The sequence below is a fragment of the Dunckerocampus dactyliophorus genome, chromosome 1 (genome assembly GCF_027744805.1).
Source record: "Dunckerocampus dactyliophorus isolate RoL2022-P2 chromosome 1, RoL_Ddac_1.1, whole genome shotgun sequence".
Taxonomy (NCBI): domain Eukaryota; kingdom Metazoa; phylum Chordata; class Actinopteri; order Syngnathiformes; family Syngnathidae; genus Dunckerocampus; species Dunckerocampus dactyliophorus.
The window spans coordinates 23,561,540-23,580,669 of NC_072819.1; the positions used below are offsets into that span (position 1 = coordinate 23,561,540).

The following is a 19,130-nucleotide window of genomic DNA, read 5'->3' on the forward strand; positions in this document are numbered from 1 at the left end:
GTGTTCCCTTGCTAGATCGTAGTTCACCTTTTGCAGGTTTGCTGTTTTGTGGATTTCTTTAAGTGCAATTTTATTTTGTTTTTTTTACAGTGTACGAACGCGCATTGTGTTCTGCGTCCTTGTGGTGTATTAGAGGGATCTATGGGTGCTCTGTTGTGTGTCTGTTATTGTATTTACTTTTGCTACCAGTAGAGGGTGTTGTATACTCCTGTGAGAGTTAGACGTCTCCCCCCACCTCGTCAGCCGGCTAAATACAGTATAGAGCCACAACAGTCCTGATTGGCTAAGGGAGAACCCGGCCAATGTGTTGTGCATTCTGATTGGCTGTAGAGCATTGTCAATCAATCTCCTTCGTGCAGCACTGTCATGTTTCTCGTTTTCTAGCGATCATAGTTGTATGAACGCTAGGGCGCCATTATGGAATACATCATTGAATCTTAATTTCATGGAGGACTACGAGGAGGTGTAAATTACTACAACAGGAGCAATATGTTTTAACAAGGATACAAAAACGCTACAGCCAAACCACGCAGGGACGAGGCACATCAGAGGAGTGAATACGGTGAGTCACTTCATTTGTTGTGTCCAAGAGATTGATCATTAAAATTCAAATGAAATTTGAACTTTGAGAGTGTTTAAACAAGAGAGAAATGTGAGAAAATTTTACGAAGCTGGACTATTCGCCAAACTGTTGCTGAAGTCCGACGCCTTCCCAATGTTACTTGGTTGTGTTGAAGACTCAAGAGAGCAGGCTGTAAGTAACTGTGTTTCTTTTGTGTAAGTAATTGGACAAAAGGGGTTCGGCAGCTGTCCAGAAGTCCTCGGGAGCATTTGGTAGTGTGACCAATCACAGAGGAGTGGTCTCGGCAGAAGACGTACCTGGAGGAGGCCCGGGGGTGGAGTAAATTACATCCACAGTTTGGGCGGGAGGCAGGAAACATTGCAACATTGCAACATTGCTCTAAGGAAGAGCCCAGTCACCATACGGAGAAAACATGTTTCGGCCGCTTGTACCCGTGATCTTGTCCTTTAAGTCACTACCCAAAAGGCTCAGTTAGGATACCCACAGTTAGAAAGACTCTTCCTTATATATGTCTCCTCCTCCTGGCTTCCGTTGTCACTGATGGGGATCTTCTATAGTCTGTCTTTGAGGCTTCAGATAACCCCTAGTTTGTGTTTGAGTGGGTGATGGGTGTCAAAGAGCAGGTAACTGGTCTGTCTAGATAGGTTTTCTGTAGAACTCAATATTGAGGTTTTCATCCATCCCTGTCCACACTTTGTAATGATTAATCTGATTAATTGATGGCCCTAATTTTGAAGCATTTGGTTTTAAGAAAGTATCACAAAAACTCTCCCGTAATCCCCTCCTTTTTAATGTTCTCATACCAGCCAGTAACTCTGTTCTGTTTTTGTGATATGTGATGAATTACCAGTGAATTTACTGAACAGTATCCTGTTCTGAAAATAAATGATGCATTTCAGTTTGCAACTTTGAAAATTGTTGGTGCATGTTGAACTGGAATATTTTATATTGTTTATGTATGTACATATAATATACAGTATATAAGTAGTCCTACTCTAACCCTTGACTGACCACTTAAAAACGGTTTAAAAAGTGTGTTTTTTAATCTCCCTTCTGTGCAATTATCTGTCCATCCAGTGTCATCACCAACACAGAAGAGTGGCAGTACTTTAAACAACTCACAAAAACACCAACCTTGCTGGAGAAGGACATGTTCCACATGGAGGAAGGCGCTCCAGGTCCAAAGGTTTATCTGAGTCCTAAGGAGAGCGTCCACATTCCGCTGAAATACCAGAGCTTCCTTTGTGACCACAACATGGCACCTCAGGTGGGAAGTCAGTCCTGTAGAGTCGTGGTTCCCAAACTTTTCACAGTCCCTTTCAAACATCTGACTGGAAGTCATGCACCCCCACTCCTGCACACTTAAAAAAACATAAACCACAAAATGAAGCATCTTTGATATAATATGAAATATTATTATATATTATGACATTATATAAAAAAAAAATCATGTGACTTATTATTCAACTCCACACATAGACTACTAATTTAAAAAGGAGAGGATTTTAGAGGGGTAAGATATCTCCTGGCAGTTTTGTCTGTTTTATTTTTTATTTTTTTGGTGAATTTATTTGTATTTCTTTGTGTATTGAGTATTTAAGGGGTGACAAACTGTGGTAAGATGTGGTGAACTGTGATCTTTATGCTCTTTTGCTGTGCTTTGGCCTGCAACAACATGGAAATAATCAGTACAATGCAAATAACGTCACACGTAAACGTAATAATTATAAATAATTATGAAAACAAAGGCACTTAACGTACCGAAATCGTTATTATAATTAGATTTATTAGATTATATAATCATTATTCGTGAAAGCATAGATGTACTTATGCCTGCAAAACTGGGGGCTTTCTAACATACTCAGTACATCCAGTCAACAAACAAATGACAAGCTCATACAGCTCAGAAAACACACTAATTAGTCACAGCACCACGTAAAAAGACCAGCTCTTATTTAGCACACAATATCAATGATCTTGAAAAATCTTCAAGATGAAACACTTTTAATGCACAACGTCATCATCAAACTAACTTACTTGTTCATCTAACTCTCACAGAACAATGAACAACTTCATGATGTCACCTTTCTTCTGCACTGTACTAGCAGCTGTGGCTGTTCTCATGAGGCGTTTGAGCGCATTAAATCTCACTGTTCGACGCTAATTTAGTCAATGAATGCTGATGAATGCTTGTACCAGTATTTTTGACAATATGCATTGTATTCATTAGGGGTGTCACGAGACACTCGGAGCGAGACGAGACAAGATTTTAACATTACTTTTAAGAAAAGCACCATGAAAAAGTACATGACTGAACAAACAGACTTTTTAATTTAACAGAGTCAAAAAACAATGCAGGTGCATTTTGAAATGTTTATTGTTCCTAAAATTATTAGGATAATATATCATAATAATTATTATATATTAGGGGTTATAAAACATTATAAAATGTTTACACCTAAGCATGATGCTTTAAACTGTTGAACATGTTTCCACAAATTGAAACAAAAACTAAAAATTCTTAGTTGTATTAATGTCGGCAGTTGGAGCTGCTACTTCATGTTGGTGTGTAGTTATGTAAAGTCACATGTAAAAGTGATTGCAGATTGCAGTAGATTAATTGTATGTTTACACTAACAGAACTACAGTTTTCATGATGCTTAGAGTGCAGAGGCAAGAAGTAGGTCAGAATTAGACTCTACTATCACGTTTTGCATTCTTACACTTGCAGAACAGGTAAGAATGAAGGTGCAGGGGTGAAGAGGTTACAATGTTAATAAATGAAAAAATAGTTAATAAATGTTTTTATGCTGGTGACAGTTTGACACTGGAACAGATTATTTATGTTTCTATTGTATCCTACGGGAAATGTGTTTACAAACAAGTGTCCTGGACAACTGTGTTAATATAATTATTAATATAAGTATTGTCATGAATATAAAAGCAGAACTCTCACCATAGCTCTTGTGTACTTGTATTTGAAGGTTTACCTAATGTGATTTTGCTTTCTTTTTCCTATAGAGGGGTTTTAGTGTGTGAACCCTGTGGGAGGAAGATACAGAGTACAGCTGAAATTCATTGATAATGTCATTATACCTACAGCTTCTTCAGACTAGTAAACACGTGTACTGACGCTCACACTTGATGCCCAAAGGACAAACTGTTCTATTCCGACCCCCAGTCCCATCCCCCCAGCCCCCACCCCCGTGCTGCTTTTGTGATCATTTGAATCCTTTTCTCCTCGCTTTAGGTGCATATATAAGATATCCGACACACTCCTTGATAGTTGATCAGTTTTGATAAGCATTCTGCGTCTTATCAAATCCGCACAGGGGCCGAGCTTCCTTCCTCCAAGCAAGAGTTCCATTCAGGCCAAGAAGATTCTGTCCAATATTGTTGCTGCCAAAACCATCAAGGTAAAGAGAGTGTGTGTGTTGTGCTGAAGCTTCATCCATTATATCCTCCCGGGGTTGGGGGAATCATGTTTACCTCCTGTTTGATTTCATTATTAGCTGAAAATCTATTAAGTAGGAACTTGCAGCTTCCACCCTCCTCTCTTTGAAGTGCCAAAAATTTTAAGTTAAGTTACACTATAGAAAAGACAAGTGATATGCTGGGAATCACATTTATCTTGTTTATCTTATATATATATATATATATCTATATATATATATATATACACAGTATATATAATCAACTGGAAACGCAAGCTTAAGCGTTAAAAGTGCCTCTAAAGGGGAGGACAGTTTGACACGTTTTGTTAATCTGGTTAAATGAAGCGTGCAGGCTAATTATGGCTGAAGTTACTTTCCCATTTCACACATCGTTAATAATATGTAAAAAGTTTGAAGCTGGCAGAAACAATGTGAATATGACAGAGATAAGACCATGTGCTTTTTTAAAATAATCTTCCTGGGATGTAATTTACTCTGCAGAAGCATCACGGTACAGCTGTCAGCAAAATTTATTTTTGCAACGTGTGATTCTGTAGAAAGTGAGGTTTCGTTGCTGTCTTTTTGGGCATGAGCATGAATTTAGTCTGGGCTCACTTGACTTTAAACTGCTAGAAAGATGTCAATTAGTCCTGCGTCACTTTGACAGCTCACTTTTCAGGTTTTTATTTTTTTTTAATTTTATTATATTATTTCTTGTAATTTTTATTTATTGCCTGTAATTATTTTTTTCCTGGTAAACTTAATTCCATTTGTATAATATCCCATTTGTTTGCATTTGTATTATTTATTTTACTTTGTATCTTACTAACAGTTATTGTATTATATTATTTTATTCATGTTTTTTATTTATTTATTATTTTGGGGTTCAACTTTGCCTTTGAGAAAGAAAAAGGAGGAAAGAAAACCACAATGAAAGAGAACCTCACTCCAGACCAGAGGCCTGTACTATGAAGCAGGATTTCTTCTCGTCCAGGATAAATTTGAGGATTATCTCCCGATACAATGGTGTGAAAAAGTGTTTGCCCACTTCCTGATTTCTTATTTTTTTGCATGTTTGTCACACTTAAATGTTTCAGATCATCAAACAAATTCAAATATTAGTCAATGACAACACAACTGAACACAAAATGCAGTTTTTAAATAAAACGTTTTATTATTAAGGGAGGAAAAAATCCAAACCTACATGGCTCTGTGTGAAAAAGTGATTGCCCCCTCGTTAAAACATGCCTTAATTGTGGTCTGTCACACCTGAGTTCAATTTCTCCAGCCGCAACAAGGCTTGATTACTGCCACATCTGTTGTCAATCAAGAAATCACTTAAGTAGGACCTCCCTGACAAAGTGAAGTAGACCAAAAGATCCTCAAAAGCTAAACATCATGCCAGGATCTAAAGAAATTGAGGAACAAATGAGAAAGAAAGTAACTGAGACCAGATCAGTCTGGAAAATGTTAAATAAAGCCATTTCTAAAGCTTTGGGATTGCAGCGAACTGCAGTGGGAGACATTATCCACAAATGGAGAAAACACGGTACAGTGGTGAACCAACCAGGAGTGGACGGCCAACCAAAATTACCACAAGAGCGCAGCGACTACTCATCCAAGAGGTCACATAGACCCCACAACAACATCCAAAGAACTGCAGGCCGCGCTAGCCTCAGTTAAGGTCAGTGTTCATGACTCCACCATAAGAAACACACTAGGCAAAAACGAGTTCCAAGACGAAAACCACTGCTGAACAAAAAGAACATTAAGGGCCGTCTCAATTTTTCCAGAAAACCCTCTTGATGATCCCCACGACCTTTGGGAAAATACTCTGTGGCCTGACAAGACACAAGTTTAACTTTTTAGAAGGTGTGTGTCCCATTACATCTGACGTAAAAGTAACGCCACATTTCAGAAAAAGAACCATCATACCAACAGTAAAAGGTGGTGGTGGTAGTGTGATGGTCTGAGGCATTTTTGCTGCTTCAGGACCTGGAAGACTTGTTGTGATAAATGGAAGCACTAATTCCGCTGTCTACCAAAAAATCCTGAAGGAGAATGTCCCGTCATCTGTTCGTGACCTCAAGCTGAACTTGGGTTGTACAGCAGGACAATGATCCAAAACACCAGCAAGTCCACCTCTGAATGGCTGAGGGAAAATAAAATGAAGTATATGGAGTGGCCTGGTCAAAGTCCTGACCTGAATCCCATGGAGATGCTTTGGCATGACCTTAAAAAGACGGTTCATGCTGGAAAACCCTCCAATGTGGCTGAATTACAACAATTTTGCAAAGATGAGTGGGCCAATATTCCTCCATAGTGCTTTAAGAGACTCACTGCAAGTTATCACAAATGCTTGATGGCGGCTGTTGCTGATAAAGGTGGCCCAACCAGTTATTAGGTTTAGGGGCAATCACTTTTTCATGCAGGGCCATGTAGGTTTGACTTTTTTTGTCCCTTAAGAATAAATAGTTTCATTCAAAAACTGCATTTTGTGTTCACTTGTGTTGTCATCACTTAATATTTAAATTTGTTTGATGATCTGAAACAGTTAAGTGTGACAAACATGCAAAAAACATTGGAAATCAGGAAGGGGGCTTTTTCACACCACTGTATATAGTACAGTAGATCCTTGTTTTTCGCAGTTAATTGGTTCCACATGCGCCAATGATAAGTGAATTTCCGCCAAATAGGATTCCTTCTTTATAAATTGAATATTTTCATTGTTAGAGCATAGAAAACCTGTTTACAACCTTCTAAATACATTTTTTAGAATTATTAGAGCTCTCGAGACATGAAATAACACCCCTGTAGTCACTTTTACACATATATTACCCAATACAGTAGACATAATAGAAAATTAGACATCTTATACATAACTGCAACATAACATAAACTCACACGTTAGATTTGAAAGTGTACTAGTGGCTATTGTCTCATCAGTGTAACGTTACTGACAGCTAGTAACCAGTGTAGAATACTACAGTGATGCCCTTTTTTGTGGTTAAGGATAGACTTGCGTCGCCGATGCACTTCAATCGCCTTGTTAACAAGCAGAGAACTCATATGCAGTGAACATTTACACAGGAGCTGCTGTCGGCCACAACTCACGCCTGTAACTCGCACTCTCCACACTGCTATCCATGCTCACACACGTCAATTCCCAGGCCCGCCCCTTAAAGGCGCACACAATAAGTCACAGATATTATACTACATATCACGTCTTCTTAATGCGGTATGTTTGTATATTTGTTCATTTAGTCATTTTTATGCTTGAAAATGCCTACTTTAGGCCAGGAATACGTAAAATTTGATTAAATATTTTTTATTAATAACTGGCCATAGTCAAACGCAAAACAGTAATAATTTATTTATTTATTTATTTTGAAAAAAGGGGATAGAGTGGTGATGTGGTGAAGCTAACCTGCTTTGTCGCAAGTTGTATTTGAGAATAAGAAATCAGAGCCGATAAAAACACCACCTACTGAACAATCAGTTGTCTTTGAAAGTGACATCATAGATCATTGACAATCCTGTGGCAATCTGGGAAGATTGTAAGAGTTGAAAGCAAGGATTTGCCACCTTCAACATCACGGGCTCCTCTCTGTCTTGGTTGAAGTCATATCCTGCTAACAGACAACAGTTCATCCACATCAACAACTGCTTCCCCTCCACTGCTCCCTTACCACAAGACGTCCCCCAGGGTTCAATGCTTGGACCTCTCCTGTTCATGTTCTACATTCTCCCGCCGGAAGCATAATTGTTTAATTGTTATGTTATGGCCAATCATAATTGTTATGGCATTCATTCCCACTGCTAAGCTGATGACATATAGCTTTACCTTGCCACCAAGTCCACAAACTCTCAAACCCACTCCACCCTTACCCACTGCCTAACAGAAATCAAAACCTGGATGCAAAAAAATGTTCTCAAACTGAACTGCAATAAATCTGACATAAATCCTGATTGGCCCAAAAAACATAACTAAATCCACCTATAACTTCAACATTGACACCACCACCCTCCCTTCATCCTCAATCATCCGTTACCTTGCCGTTTTCTCTGACCCAAAACTCTTCTTTGAACCAAATATTAACCAAATAACCTGAACCCCAGTCTTTCCTCTAAAAAATATTGCCAGAATTTGCTTATCCCTCTCCTTCACTGTTGCTGAAACTCTCATCCACAGCATCCAGAATTGACTATTGCAGTAACATTCTCTATGGTACACCCACCAGAACACGGAATAAACTCCAGTACATACAAAACCTTTCCATTCGCCTCCTGACACACACCCACTCCCATGACCACATCACCCCTGTCTTTCAGAACCTCCACTGGTTCCCCAGCTTCACCGCATCCATTTCCAAATCTCCTCTTACCGTACAGACCTGCATCACCTATCATCTGTTTATAACAGTCCTGACATTTTTCCCCCAAAGATTGTGCCATTATACGGGAAGTGGCCACTAACGCGTTGTTTTGCCAAGAGGCGGGTGAACAACCCATTGTAATGCAGTCATGTACCAGCCAGACCGGGCCACAATAACAACAACCCTATTGTGACAACCCCCAGGGGACCCACTTCACCAGGGACATAAATAGGGAACACACCTAAAATGTTACTATTGAAGAAGCCGAAAGGTGGACGAAAAGTGAAAGGACGTCAACAAACAAGAAGAATCCAGTTGACTTCAATGAGTCCTCATATACAGTATGATACGTTTTACTTTGCATTTGCATTATTTATTTTACTTTATTTAATTTTGCTATTGATTAATTTAGATTTTTGTCATTATTAATTTTGATTTTATTTGTATTTTTATTCATTTAAATTTTCATGGTCAACTTTGTCTTCAAGAGTCCACATGCATGATACCCCTTTTCTTTGCATTTTTTGCATTTGCCTTATTTATTTTCCTTTGTCATTTATCATCATAGAGCTACTTGTTTTTCTTAAAAAGCCATTGTACTGGACAGTGCATACGTTTTGGGAGTATTCAACTCTCAATGCACCGCTAAATGAAATATTTACACTATAGACACACTCGGTCTATAGTAGTTTGTTTTCTACAACAACAAAAACATCCTGAATCCTGTCAAGAGGTCAGGTCTAGATTAAATATGCATCCTGTTTAAACTGACAGGTTTCTGCTCCCACAGTCAGTCAAAACATCACCAGAGCCACATATGGGCCGCTTATGCAGGTCAGCGTGGGCCTGCAAATCTGATACGTCAACAGTTTGCACAGCTGCTCTTTGGCAGGGATTCATGTCTGTCAACTTGAGAGGCAAATAGCAAAACATGAAAATGCACAAATTACTGTAGTTTGTAGTCCTCCCCAATACCAGGGCATAACTTACAGTAACTAATAATTAGCCTGTATCCCCAATATTAGTTATCGAATGTGGCTTCTTGCCTTAGAAAGTGCTATTTTCAGAGGCTCAACTTTATGAAATGCATGTAAAATGTGTGCATTACAATAAAGTGATCATAATTTTAATCAAATATCTGGAAACATTAGCTATTTTTTACTGTTTCTAAAAAGCCACAAGATTGCCAAAAAAGTCAGTGGTGCCAAATGTTCTCCATCAAAGACCACGGACAGAAAAATGTAAGAATGTGGGGGGCCACTTTGATACATTTTGTTGCCAACAAATTCATTGCAGTATATGCTGAGTAATCTGAACAAAACATCGACATCTTAGCTTTGTGTCATAGGCAACAAAGCAAATTTGTGTAACATCTAATAACATACAGTATCTCATTAATAATTCCATCCATCCATCCTTTTTCTATGCCGCTTATCTTCACTAGGGTCGCGGATATGCTGGAGCCTATCCCAGCTGACTTCGGGCGACAGGCGGGGTACACCCTGGACTGGTCGCCAGTCAATCGCAGGGCACAAACAACCATTCACACTCACATTCATACCTATGGACAATTTAGAGTCACCAATTAACCTAACATGCATGTTTTTGGAATGTGGGAGGAAACCGGAGTACTCGGAGAAAACCCACGCACGCACGGGGAGAACATGCAAACTCCACACTGAGATGCCCAAATGAAGAGTCTAACCCAGATCTTCCCGATCTCCCGAGTGTGTGGCCAACATGCGAACCACTAGGCCACCGTGCGACCCCTCATTAATAATTAATTTACTTTATTTTTAGATTATGCCAAGGGCCATTAAAAACTGCGGGTCGATAATGACCCCCAGGCTGCACATTGGACACCACTGCTTGAAGCGGAAAATATTTTAACAACATTCATATTTTGCTCTATTGGAGATGGCCTCAAGCTCATGGTTTTGATTTATTCCTCAACAAGCATTTGTCTGTGCCCTCTCATGGAGGACTTTTTGGAACTCTTTATTTGATTTGGAGCTAAGCAGTTAGAATGGAATGTAATTTAATCATAGTTTGAAATCCATGTAAAAAAAAAAGATGCAAAATCAATAACAAAAAAACAAAAGGTTGACTGTCTGAATTAAGACTAATTAAATTTGCATGAAAGCAGCAACGAGCCTACAAGATGGAAAGTATATATTGTTCGCTATGATTTGCTCTTTTGTGCTCTTTAAGCAAGGGTGGGCAACCTATGGCTTGTGGGCCATCAATGGCCCACATGAGCATTTGATCCGGGCTGCCATGCAATTCTAAAAACGAATAATATCCAATAATATTGTCCGACCGACATGACATGATATAAAAATGAGATATTGAATTATATTGGCATTGTTTTTTTCTGCTGGTAGTGATATTGGATCAAGTATTGCCTGGTTTTTGGCCAAATAAATGGTTAATATGCAGTATGTGCGGTCTTGTGACCTTTACCGGCACGTAAGTAATGACCTCATCAAACGGTGTCGTGCGCCACAGAGCAACATGTTTGCTAGGTCAGGATGTCTACAGTCTGGAATTATTTACAGGGTTTGCCTACAGATTGTAAATATGCAAAGGGGGAGTAAGGCGTCTTGTATTGCATATTGCAGTATTTGTCGTATTTTGCTCTAACAATATTTACATTATTTGTGATATGCATCTATTGGCTTCACAGTAAAAGAAGCATAATGTGTTGGTTCATTTCAAGAGGTGTGATGTGAGATGTGTGTCAGTAGTTTGAGGAAAGAGCTGCTGCATATATTGGTGTCGGTTGATTTTGGTATCATAAATTGCGTGCTGGACAGTATCGGCCAGTCAGATAATGGTAACAAAGCCAATATGGAGCATCTCTTCTAAAAAACATATTTTAAAAAATCTGAGGAGTTGTTATAAAAAAAAAAGCCCAAAACCATTTAACTCACAAATGCTCATAATACTGTATGTACTGATAAGCATCTGTTGAATTGTTGATCATATGAAATGTGACCACATGTAGATGGCAGCTATCCTACTTGAACTTCACTCTCTGCAGGTTTCTTTCAAAGCAGAAAACGGCGATCCAATAGCCATCTGCCAGGTGATCGTGGAGCCAACACCTCACGTTGTCAACCAGACGTTCAGACTTTACCACCCGGAGCTCAGTTTCCTCAAGAAGAACATCCGTTTGCCGCCATGGCACGTTCTGTCTGGCAGCACAGGTTACTGCACATATTGATTTATTATTACCATATTATTACCGCATTGACCCAAACATATAAAAGTTTTTTTTTTTTTTCCCTAAAAACAGTCTGAAAAAGACGTGTCATGGGGGGCATTCACTTTTCCTCCCTTAATCATAAAAAATGGCATTTAAAAACTGCATTTTGTGTTCAGTTGTGTTGTCATTGACTAATACACGCAACAAAAATATAAACGCAACTCTTTTGTTTTTGCTCCCATTTTCTATGAGATGAACTCAAAGATCTAAAACGTTTTCCACATACACAATATCACCATTTCTCTCAAATATTGTTCACAAATCTGTGATAGTGAGCACTTCTCCTTTGCTGAGATAATCCATCCCACCTCACAGGTGTGCCATATCAAGATGCTGATTAGACACCATGATTAGTGCACAGGTGTGCCTTAGACTGCCCACAATAAAAGGCCACTCTGAAATGTGCAGTTTTGTTTTATTGCAGGGGGGTCTGGGGACTCACAAAACCAGTCAGTATCTGGTGTGACCACCATTTGCCTCATGCAGTGCAACACATTTCCTTCGCATAGAGTTGATGAGGTTATCGATTGTGGCCTGTGGAATGTTGGTCCACTCTTCAATGGCTGTATGAAGTTGCTGCATATTGGCGGGAACTGGTACACGCTGTCGTATACGCCGATCCAGAGCATCCCGGACATGCTCAATGTGTGACATGTCCGGTGCGTATGCTGGCCATGCAAGAACTGGGACGTTTTCAGCTTCCAAGAACTGTGTACTTGCAACATGGGGCCGTGCATTATCCTGCCGCAACATGAGGTGATGTTCTTGGATGTATGACACAACAATGGGCTTCAGGATCTCGTCACAGTATCTCTTTGCATTCAAAATGCCATCAATAAAATGCACCTGTGTTCTTCGTCCATAACAGACGCCTGCCCATACCGTAATCCCACCGCAACCATGGGCCACTCGATCCACAACACTGACATCAGTGCGTACCCACACGACGCCACACATGCTGTCTGCCATCTGCCCTGAACAGTGTAAACCGGGGTTCATCCGTGAAGAGAACACCTTTCCAACATGCCAGACGCCGTCTAAGGCACACCTGTGCACTTATCATGGTGTCTAATCAGCATCTTGATATGGCACACCTGTGAGGTGGGATGGATTATCTCAGCAAAGGAGAAGTGCTCACTATCACAGATTTAGACAGATTTGTGAACAATATTTGATGGTGATATTGTGTATGTGGAAAAAGTTTTAGATCTTTGAGTTCATCTCATAAAAAATGGGAGCAAAAACAATATATTTTTGTTGAGTGTATTTTAATTTCTTTGATGATCTGAAACATTTGTGACAAACATGGAAAAAAAATAAAAAATCAGGACGGGTGCAAACACTTCTTCACACCACGGTATATCATTACAATTCCATATTAATGTTTAATACAAATTGGAAAAAAGTGTGTATTAAACGCTTACATTTAGAATTTTTTAAGTATTTCCGTGCGTCCCCTCTAAGGCAAGTATCTTCAACCACTGGGCCGTGAACCGGGCCGCTGAAAATAATAATAACATTGCTCATGCTCGTCGTTTCCATGCTAATGAGCCAAACTGCCTGTGTGTTCGTTGTGTGCGGGAGAAGTTGGTTGTTTGGTCTTTTCGGAGTAAAGTAAGTAACTACCCAGAACTTTCCACAATGGTATTGAAGACCACCTGATCCAGTAAAACATGCTGCGCCATTGTCACCACACACATCAAAGCATGCTATTATCGTACCAATGGTGAATGAGTGCTCATTTTGTAGTTTTAATTTGGTGTTGTTCTTTTTTGTTGTTTTGACAGTAGCATTAGATTACTATATCAGAACACTAATAGCATCTGACCACAGGTACAATAACCTTTTATAATAAATAAATCACTATATCAATGAGTAGACAAAGTAGAGAACTTTCTATTGTCCACTTCTTTTATATTTTAATATCAACCAAAAAAAAATTTTAAGGCACTTTGACAAGAAAATACAAAAAATACATTATGAAGGACGCCATGCAGCTCTAAACCGATGCATTAATGTGCTTGTCTATGTGTCTTCCTCATGGCTTAAGCAGTTGGAGGCACAGGTGCCAAGACTCACATTTCTGTATGCTGTAGTGACCCCAACATCATCTGCCAGACTGTGACGCTGGTAAGAGAACCATGTCCTCTTCCTTTATACAGTACAGTATGTCTCTCTCTGCCCACTAATGTAAGCAGGGGATTAATTACCCAACTGGTAGCTTTAGCACCGTGTTTTGTTTAGTAGTTAGAACACTTGCAAGCATTCTTTGGAATGAGTTGAGCACCTTTTTTTAAAGCACAAAAGGCTTCTTCTTACATAACATGCTAATGAGTTTATTGTTGTTTTTTGCAGTTTCAGCCTCCTTTTGTCTTTTGGTACGCTTCCTTTTTTTTACTATTTATCATTTCTTCTGTTTTTCTGACTAGGTGCCAGGAGAGCCTCAGGACGTATACTTGAAAGTACCTGGCAGTCCTTGTCCCAACATCAAAATGTTCTATGTCATGGTTTTCATGTGAGTATACCGGACACAACATTAGGTACACCTGCACAATATTTAAAAAAAATAATGGATGGTTTCTGAATATTTTCTGAAAGCATTGTGTATTAAAAATCTCATTTACAAAGATACTGTTTTGATTTGCACTGTAAAGAGAAGTAATATGTCCTTTTTTAAAACATGGTTTATGTTTAATTTAGAGTTTAATTTTAGGTTACATATACTCTATACCAGGGGTCTTCAATTAAAATTGAGTAAAGTCCGTGAATTCAATTTTTTTTCACAGTGAAGCTCCGAACCTTATTTTGCTATACATTGCACCAAACAGACTAGCTCATATCAATATGAAATGTATGAAACCCTGCACACCACCCCATTGTTTCAGTACAACACAGTTATCTTGGCACCTAAATTGCATTTAAAAGAATACGGGGCCAAATTTGTTTGACTGTACAAACAATGGATGAACACAAGAGGCTTATTTTTAAGTTACATAACTGCACCAATTTCTCTGAAAAAACAATATGAAATAACAATTTAATAAGTGTCTCTTTAACAGAAACGCTGCGGCAGTACACCCTCTTAAAGTTTCAGATTTTCTTGTTATTGTTGTAGCTGACATTGGGATTTGCCTGATTTTGTCACACAATTCATCTTTTTGTTTCCCTTTGAGTTAGATCTCTGCAGCAGAAACATTCCTTCACAACAAAATGTTTTTGTTTTGCTCCAATATCCATGCAATCTTTAGGGAACACTCATTTGCACATTGCTGTGCTGTAAATGAATGTGTTATGACTTTTGTAAATTTTTCATACTGGGCTCCAAGCGCCATTATTTTCCCGTTCTTTCATTAGACTTGGATGGATAATTCCCCTCGAATGATTTGTGTCTTGTCAGGTAATGTTGCATCACATTTGTGCTTTTGACCAGCGCTACAGTTTCAGAGCATATGAGACACAGCGGTTTGGCACTGGATTCTGGAAGAATTAACATGTATTGGTCCGTCCTTTCACTTTTAAATGTTCTCTTTTTTCAGCTTTTCTTACTTTTGAGCAAGCCCTTGTTCTCTCATTCACTTCTTGGCAAGTAAGAAAAAGAAATAAATTATTTCATTGACTCATTATGAGTGACGTCACCACGTCTGCTGTCACGTAACCGTAATAACTGAACTAATTACGCCCGCAAACTGCTGCTGCAATCGGTCTGCGAGCATAATTACCGTAAAGCACCGTGTATAAACTGCACTTTTATTCCACTGGTAAGAAGCAAAAAATCGGGGTGCGGTTTATACACGATGACAGGTCTGTGACCAGACGCAGAAACTGACGAGAAACCCATTTTAGATTTTTTTATCATTATTATTGTTATTATTATTAATCTGTGCTTAGCCATAATATTAAAGATCTAGATGCCGAAGTTCAGATTTCTCCATTATTCTTCTTTTTGAAATTGCTTAGTACCTTTTATGCATGTTGATTTGTGATGAAAGAGTTGGCAAGCATTTATGAACTAAAAATGTTTTTTTCCCCGCCAGGAGCCTGAAAATGGGGGTGCGGTTAATACACGGGTGTGGTTTATACACGGTGCTTTACGGTATATATTATTATTATATTTCCAATTCACTTTAATTGTTTATTAAAGTGTCCGTAAAGGGTCATCACTGGGTTCTTATCCGGACCGAGGTCCGCCACTTGGTGATGGCTGCTCTATACAGTGAAAACTTTGTTAGCGTCATTAATTCGTTCCAGACGGTCCGACTCTAACCAAAACGCATGTTAACTGAATAAATTGTTCCCATAAGAAGTACTGTAAATCCAATTAATCTGCTCCAGAAAGTTTTACAATTATCATTTTACATGCAAAACACAATTTGAAATACATATAAATGCATATAAGCAATGAATGAGATGGATAAATGGACATTTAAGGTTACTTTTACCCTCATTGAAGACGTGATTTTTAAGGTAAAAGCAACCTTAAATGTTCATTCCTTTCATTTGTCATTTACAGTACATGCATTTAGAATTATCTTATGAATGTAAAACTCTAATTTTAAAACTATAAAACATGTTTTGGGTTAATATTTTTGAGAAATATCATAGACGGCCGAAATAACTTCCGGTTCTGGTTGCCATTTTTTTATTTAGCTAATAGGATGCTAAAAAGGAAGGGCATTTTGTGATTTAAAAATACATTAAGAGCACAGTTGGACTCATGCACTGTATTAACAACACGATAAGACGCGCGCCATATTGTACGCTAACTGGAGAATGCACGCAAACCGGGGCAAAATTGTGTCATGAATCTTCAGCGTTAATCGAAAACACGCTAACCAGGGCGGACGCTAACCGAGGTTCGACTGTACCTTATTGGGTCAGAAGTAATAATGAAAAAAACACGTGTAGTTTAATAATAAAAATGCAGAACATAAATAAAAAAACAAATACAACAAAAATGCACATACAATTGTATTAATACATGAAAAGGTTTATGCATTATGTGCGGTGTGTACAATTCAGTTGAATGACCTTAAGGCACTACGGTAGTTTTGTCGTTCGGTAGTTTAATTTTTATTTTAATTCAATTAATAGAGTGTAAATCAAGTATTATCCGAGTGGCACCTCAATAATGCATTGCATCCATCTGGCTTATAATTCATTTTATTTCAATTTTATTTTATCACATTTAATTTCCCATTCATCCATTTTCTATACCGCATATCCTCATTATCATTTTAATTTAATTTAAAAAAAATGTATGTATATGTATTTGTGTCATTCATATACATATGCAGCATGCAGTTTCATAAACAACTGTTGCTTGCCCAGTAGGGTACATTTTTGGTTGTCTGCAATTATGCACTTCTAGTTGTGAAGACGGGCACACGGTGGTCTAGTGGTTAGCATGTTGGCCACAGTCACAGTCAGGAGATCGGGAAGACCTGGTTTCGAATCTCCGTTGGGCATTTCTGTGTGGAGTTTGCATGTTCTCCTCGTGCTTGCGTGGGTTTTCTCCGGGTACTCCGGTTTCCTCTCACATTCCAAAAACATGCATGTTAGGTTAATTGGTGAGTCTAAATTGTCCATAGGTATGAATGTGAATGTGAATGGTTCTTTGTCTATATGTGCCCTGCGATTGGCTGGTGACCAGTCCAGGGTGTAGCTGGGATAGGTTCCAGCATACCCCCGTGACCCTAATGAGGAGAATCAGAATAGAAAATGGATAGTTGTGAAGACACCATTTTTGATCAACAGCTTTGGTGTTTGTGCAGGAGTACCTAGTTTTGTGACCACTGGGTGTATGGTGTATGGCTGGGCATCATAATTACTGTCTGCTGTGTATATCTACGGTATTTAATAGGTTTATAATGTTGTAAAACACCCAATGTAGTCTATTGTGAGAACCTTTGTGTGGAAGCTGCCTCAACAAGTCAATATTCTTGTCTTGGCGTCAAAATTCCGGATGACTTCCAGCATCTTCCAAATGTCCCTGAATGCTCTTTTAAGTGCTGTAGTCATGGAGCAGTGCTGAGTATGTGACTACATCACCTCCCACTCACAGCTCTCAGTCTCATCTCAGGCCACTGAGACCTACATTCCCTTTGTCTCAGCAGTGGGAGGAGGAGGATGATGATGATGGTGTTGATGATGATGGCAATGCTGGCAGCTTATTAAAATGCGAGTACATAACCGCAGATCAGACGTCCTCATCTTTGACCTCCCACTGATCTTTCAGCCTCTCCAGGAGTTCTTTGTCTTACTGTAATTGTCCTTGATAATGTTTGTTCTCTGTAGTGATGAGTGGATGGCGGCGCCCTCGCAGATCTGGCAGATTTACGTGCATTTCATGGAACGGGTGGATGTCAGCTGTATCACTGGCCAACGCAGCTGTCAATCACTGGTGCTGCGCGGGAGGCAGGTTGCTCACAAGGTCAAGTGTTTCTCGTCACACCCGCAGGAGATTGAGGTACAGCGCCAGTTAGTAAATGTAGTGCCTTGAAAGTTACTTTATCAATGTCACTTGGTTCTGAGCCCTGCTTCTCATGTTCAGGACTTCTCTGCCTTTTTTCTCATACAATTATAGCTGTACTGTGATCCTTTTGCCTGTTATTCTTACTTAAGACTATCCACCCAATCAGCCCAATCTGGCCAACACTCCCATTGCAAAGCTTGAAATCACAAATTAAAGAAAATTACATTTCCAGTAACGAAGATAACACTACAAAGCCTACTCACACTAGGCCAATCATACTGTGTTGGACCCACTTTACACCTAAAGTCTGGCTTGTTTGGCTCATGGAGTGCTCTCATCCGTGCTCAAGTTCGGCACACTTCCCCTGTTTTGGCACGATCAGAAGATGTGGACCAGGGCACAGCATGGTTGCATGGTTGCACACGCACATGTAGGCGGGTAATAGAATGACAGTAATACGATCGCTCTGTGCAGCTTCTTAATTACAGCCGACACATTTAATTTAATAAAAAGACTCCAAATAATCCAAAGAGTGAAACACACAGCTGTCTCGCTCACCCATGACTACATTCAAGTGTGTAAGATGTGTCATGCAATCACTCCTTTTGCAAGTAATTAATGACAGCCACCAACTTGCACAGAAGAAATAATCAGAACGACTTAAGATAAGTCAGGAAAATTGCAGTAATATTGAAGTGAGTGGAAGGCTCGAAGTGTGAATGCTCAGTCTGAGCGCAGGCAACAGGGATGCGGGTTGGCGATCCAAAGCAATGCTAACAAAATTTGGACATCCATGGTTTTCATTGGACAGTGTAAGTGTAGTGTATAGCAGGGTTTCCTGAAAGTCTGTGTGGATTCCAGTAGACCACGTTACTGTTCTGATGAAGCGAACCGTCTCTGTAGGCAGATGGACAGTATGAACCATGAAGTACAGGAAAAACTGGCATGCATTGCTGCACTTTAATAGCAGATGCTCATTAGCAGACGGAGCATTGCA

At 39.3% G+C, this 19,130-nt stretch overlaps 1 protein-coding gene across 9 annotated transcripts in view; it reads left to right on the forward strand.

The window, feature by feature from the left end:
* LOC129178107 (nephrocystin-4-like) overlaps window positions 1-19,130 on the forward strand; it is a 254,373-nt gene that overhangs the window by 215,857 nt on the left and 19,386 nt on the right. For 5 of the 9 annotated variants that reach the window (XM_054769957.1, XM_054769968.1, XM_054769940.1 and 2 more), the window contains exons 21-26: window positions 1,661-1,850; window positions 3,916-3,999; window positions 11,437-11,602; window positions 13,712-13,791; window positions 14,091-14,176; window positions 17,956-18,127. In XM_054769957.1, the coding sequence (XP_054625932.1) occupies window positions 1,661-1,850; window positions 3,916-3,999; window positions 11,437-11,602; window positions 13,712-13,791; window positions 14,091-14,176; window positions 17,956-18,127 (778 nt within the window). The remainder of the gene's footprint in view (window positions 1-1,660; window positions 1,851-3,915; window positions 4,000-11,436; window positions 11,603-13,711; window positions 13,792-14,090; window positions 14,177-17,955; window positions 18,128-19,130) is intronic. The other 4 variants (XM_054769948.1, XM_054769929.1, XR_008569753.1 and 1 more) reach the window with 2 other exon arrangements.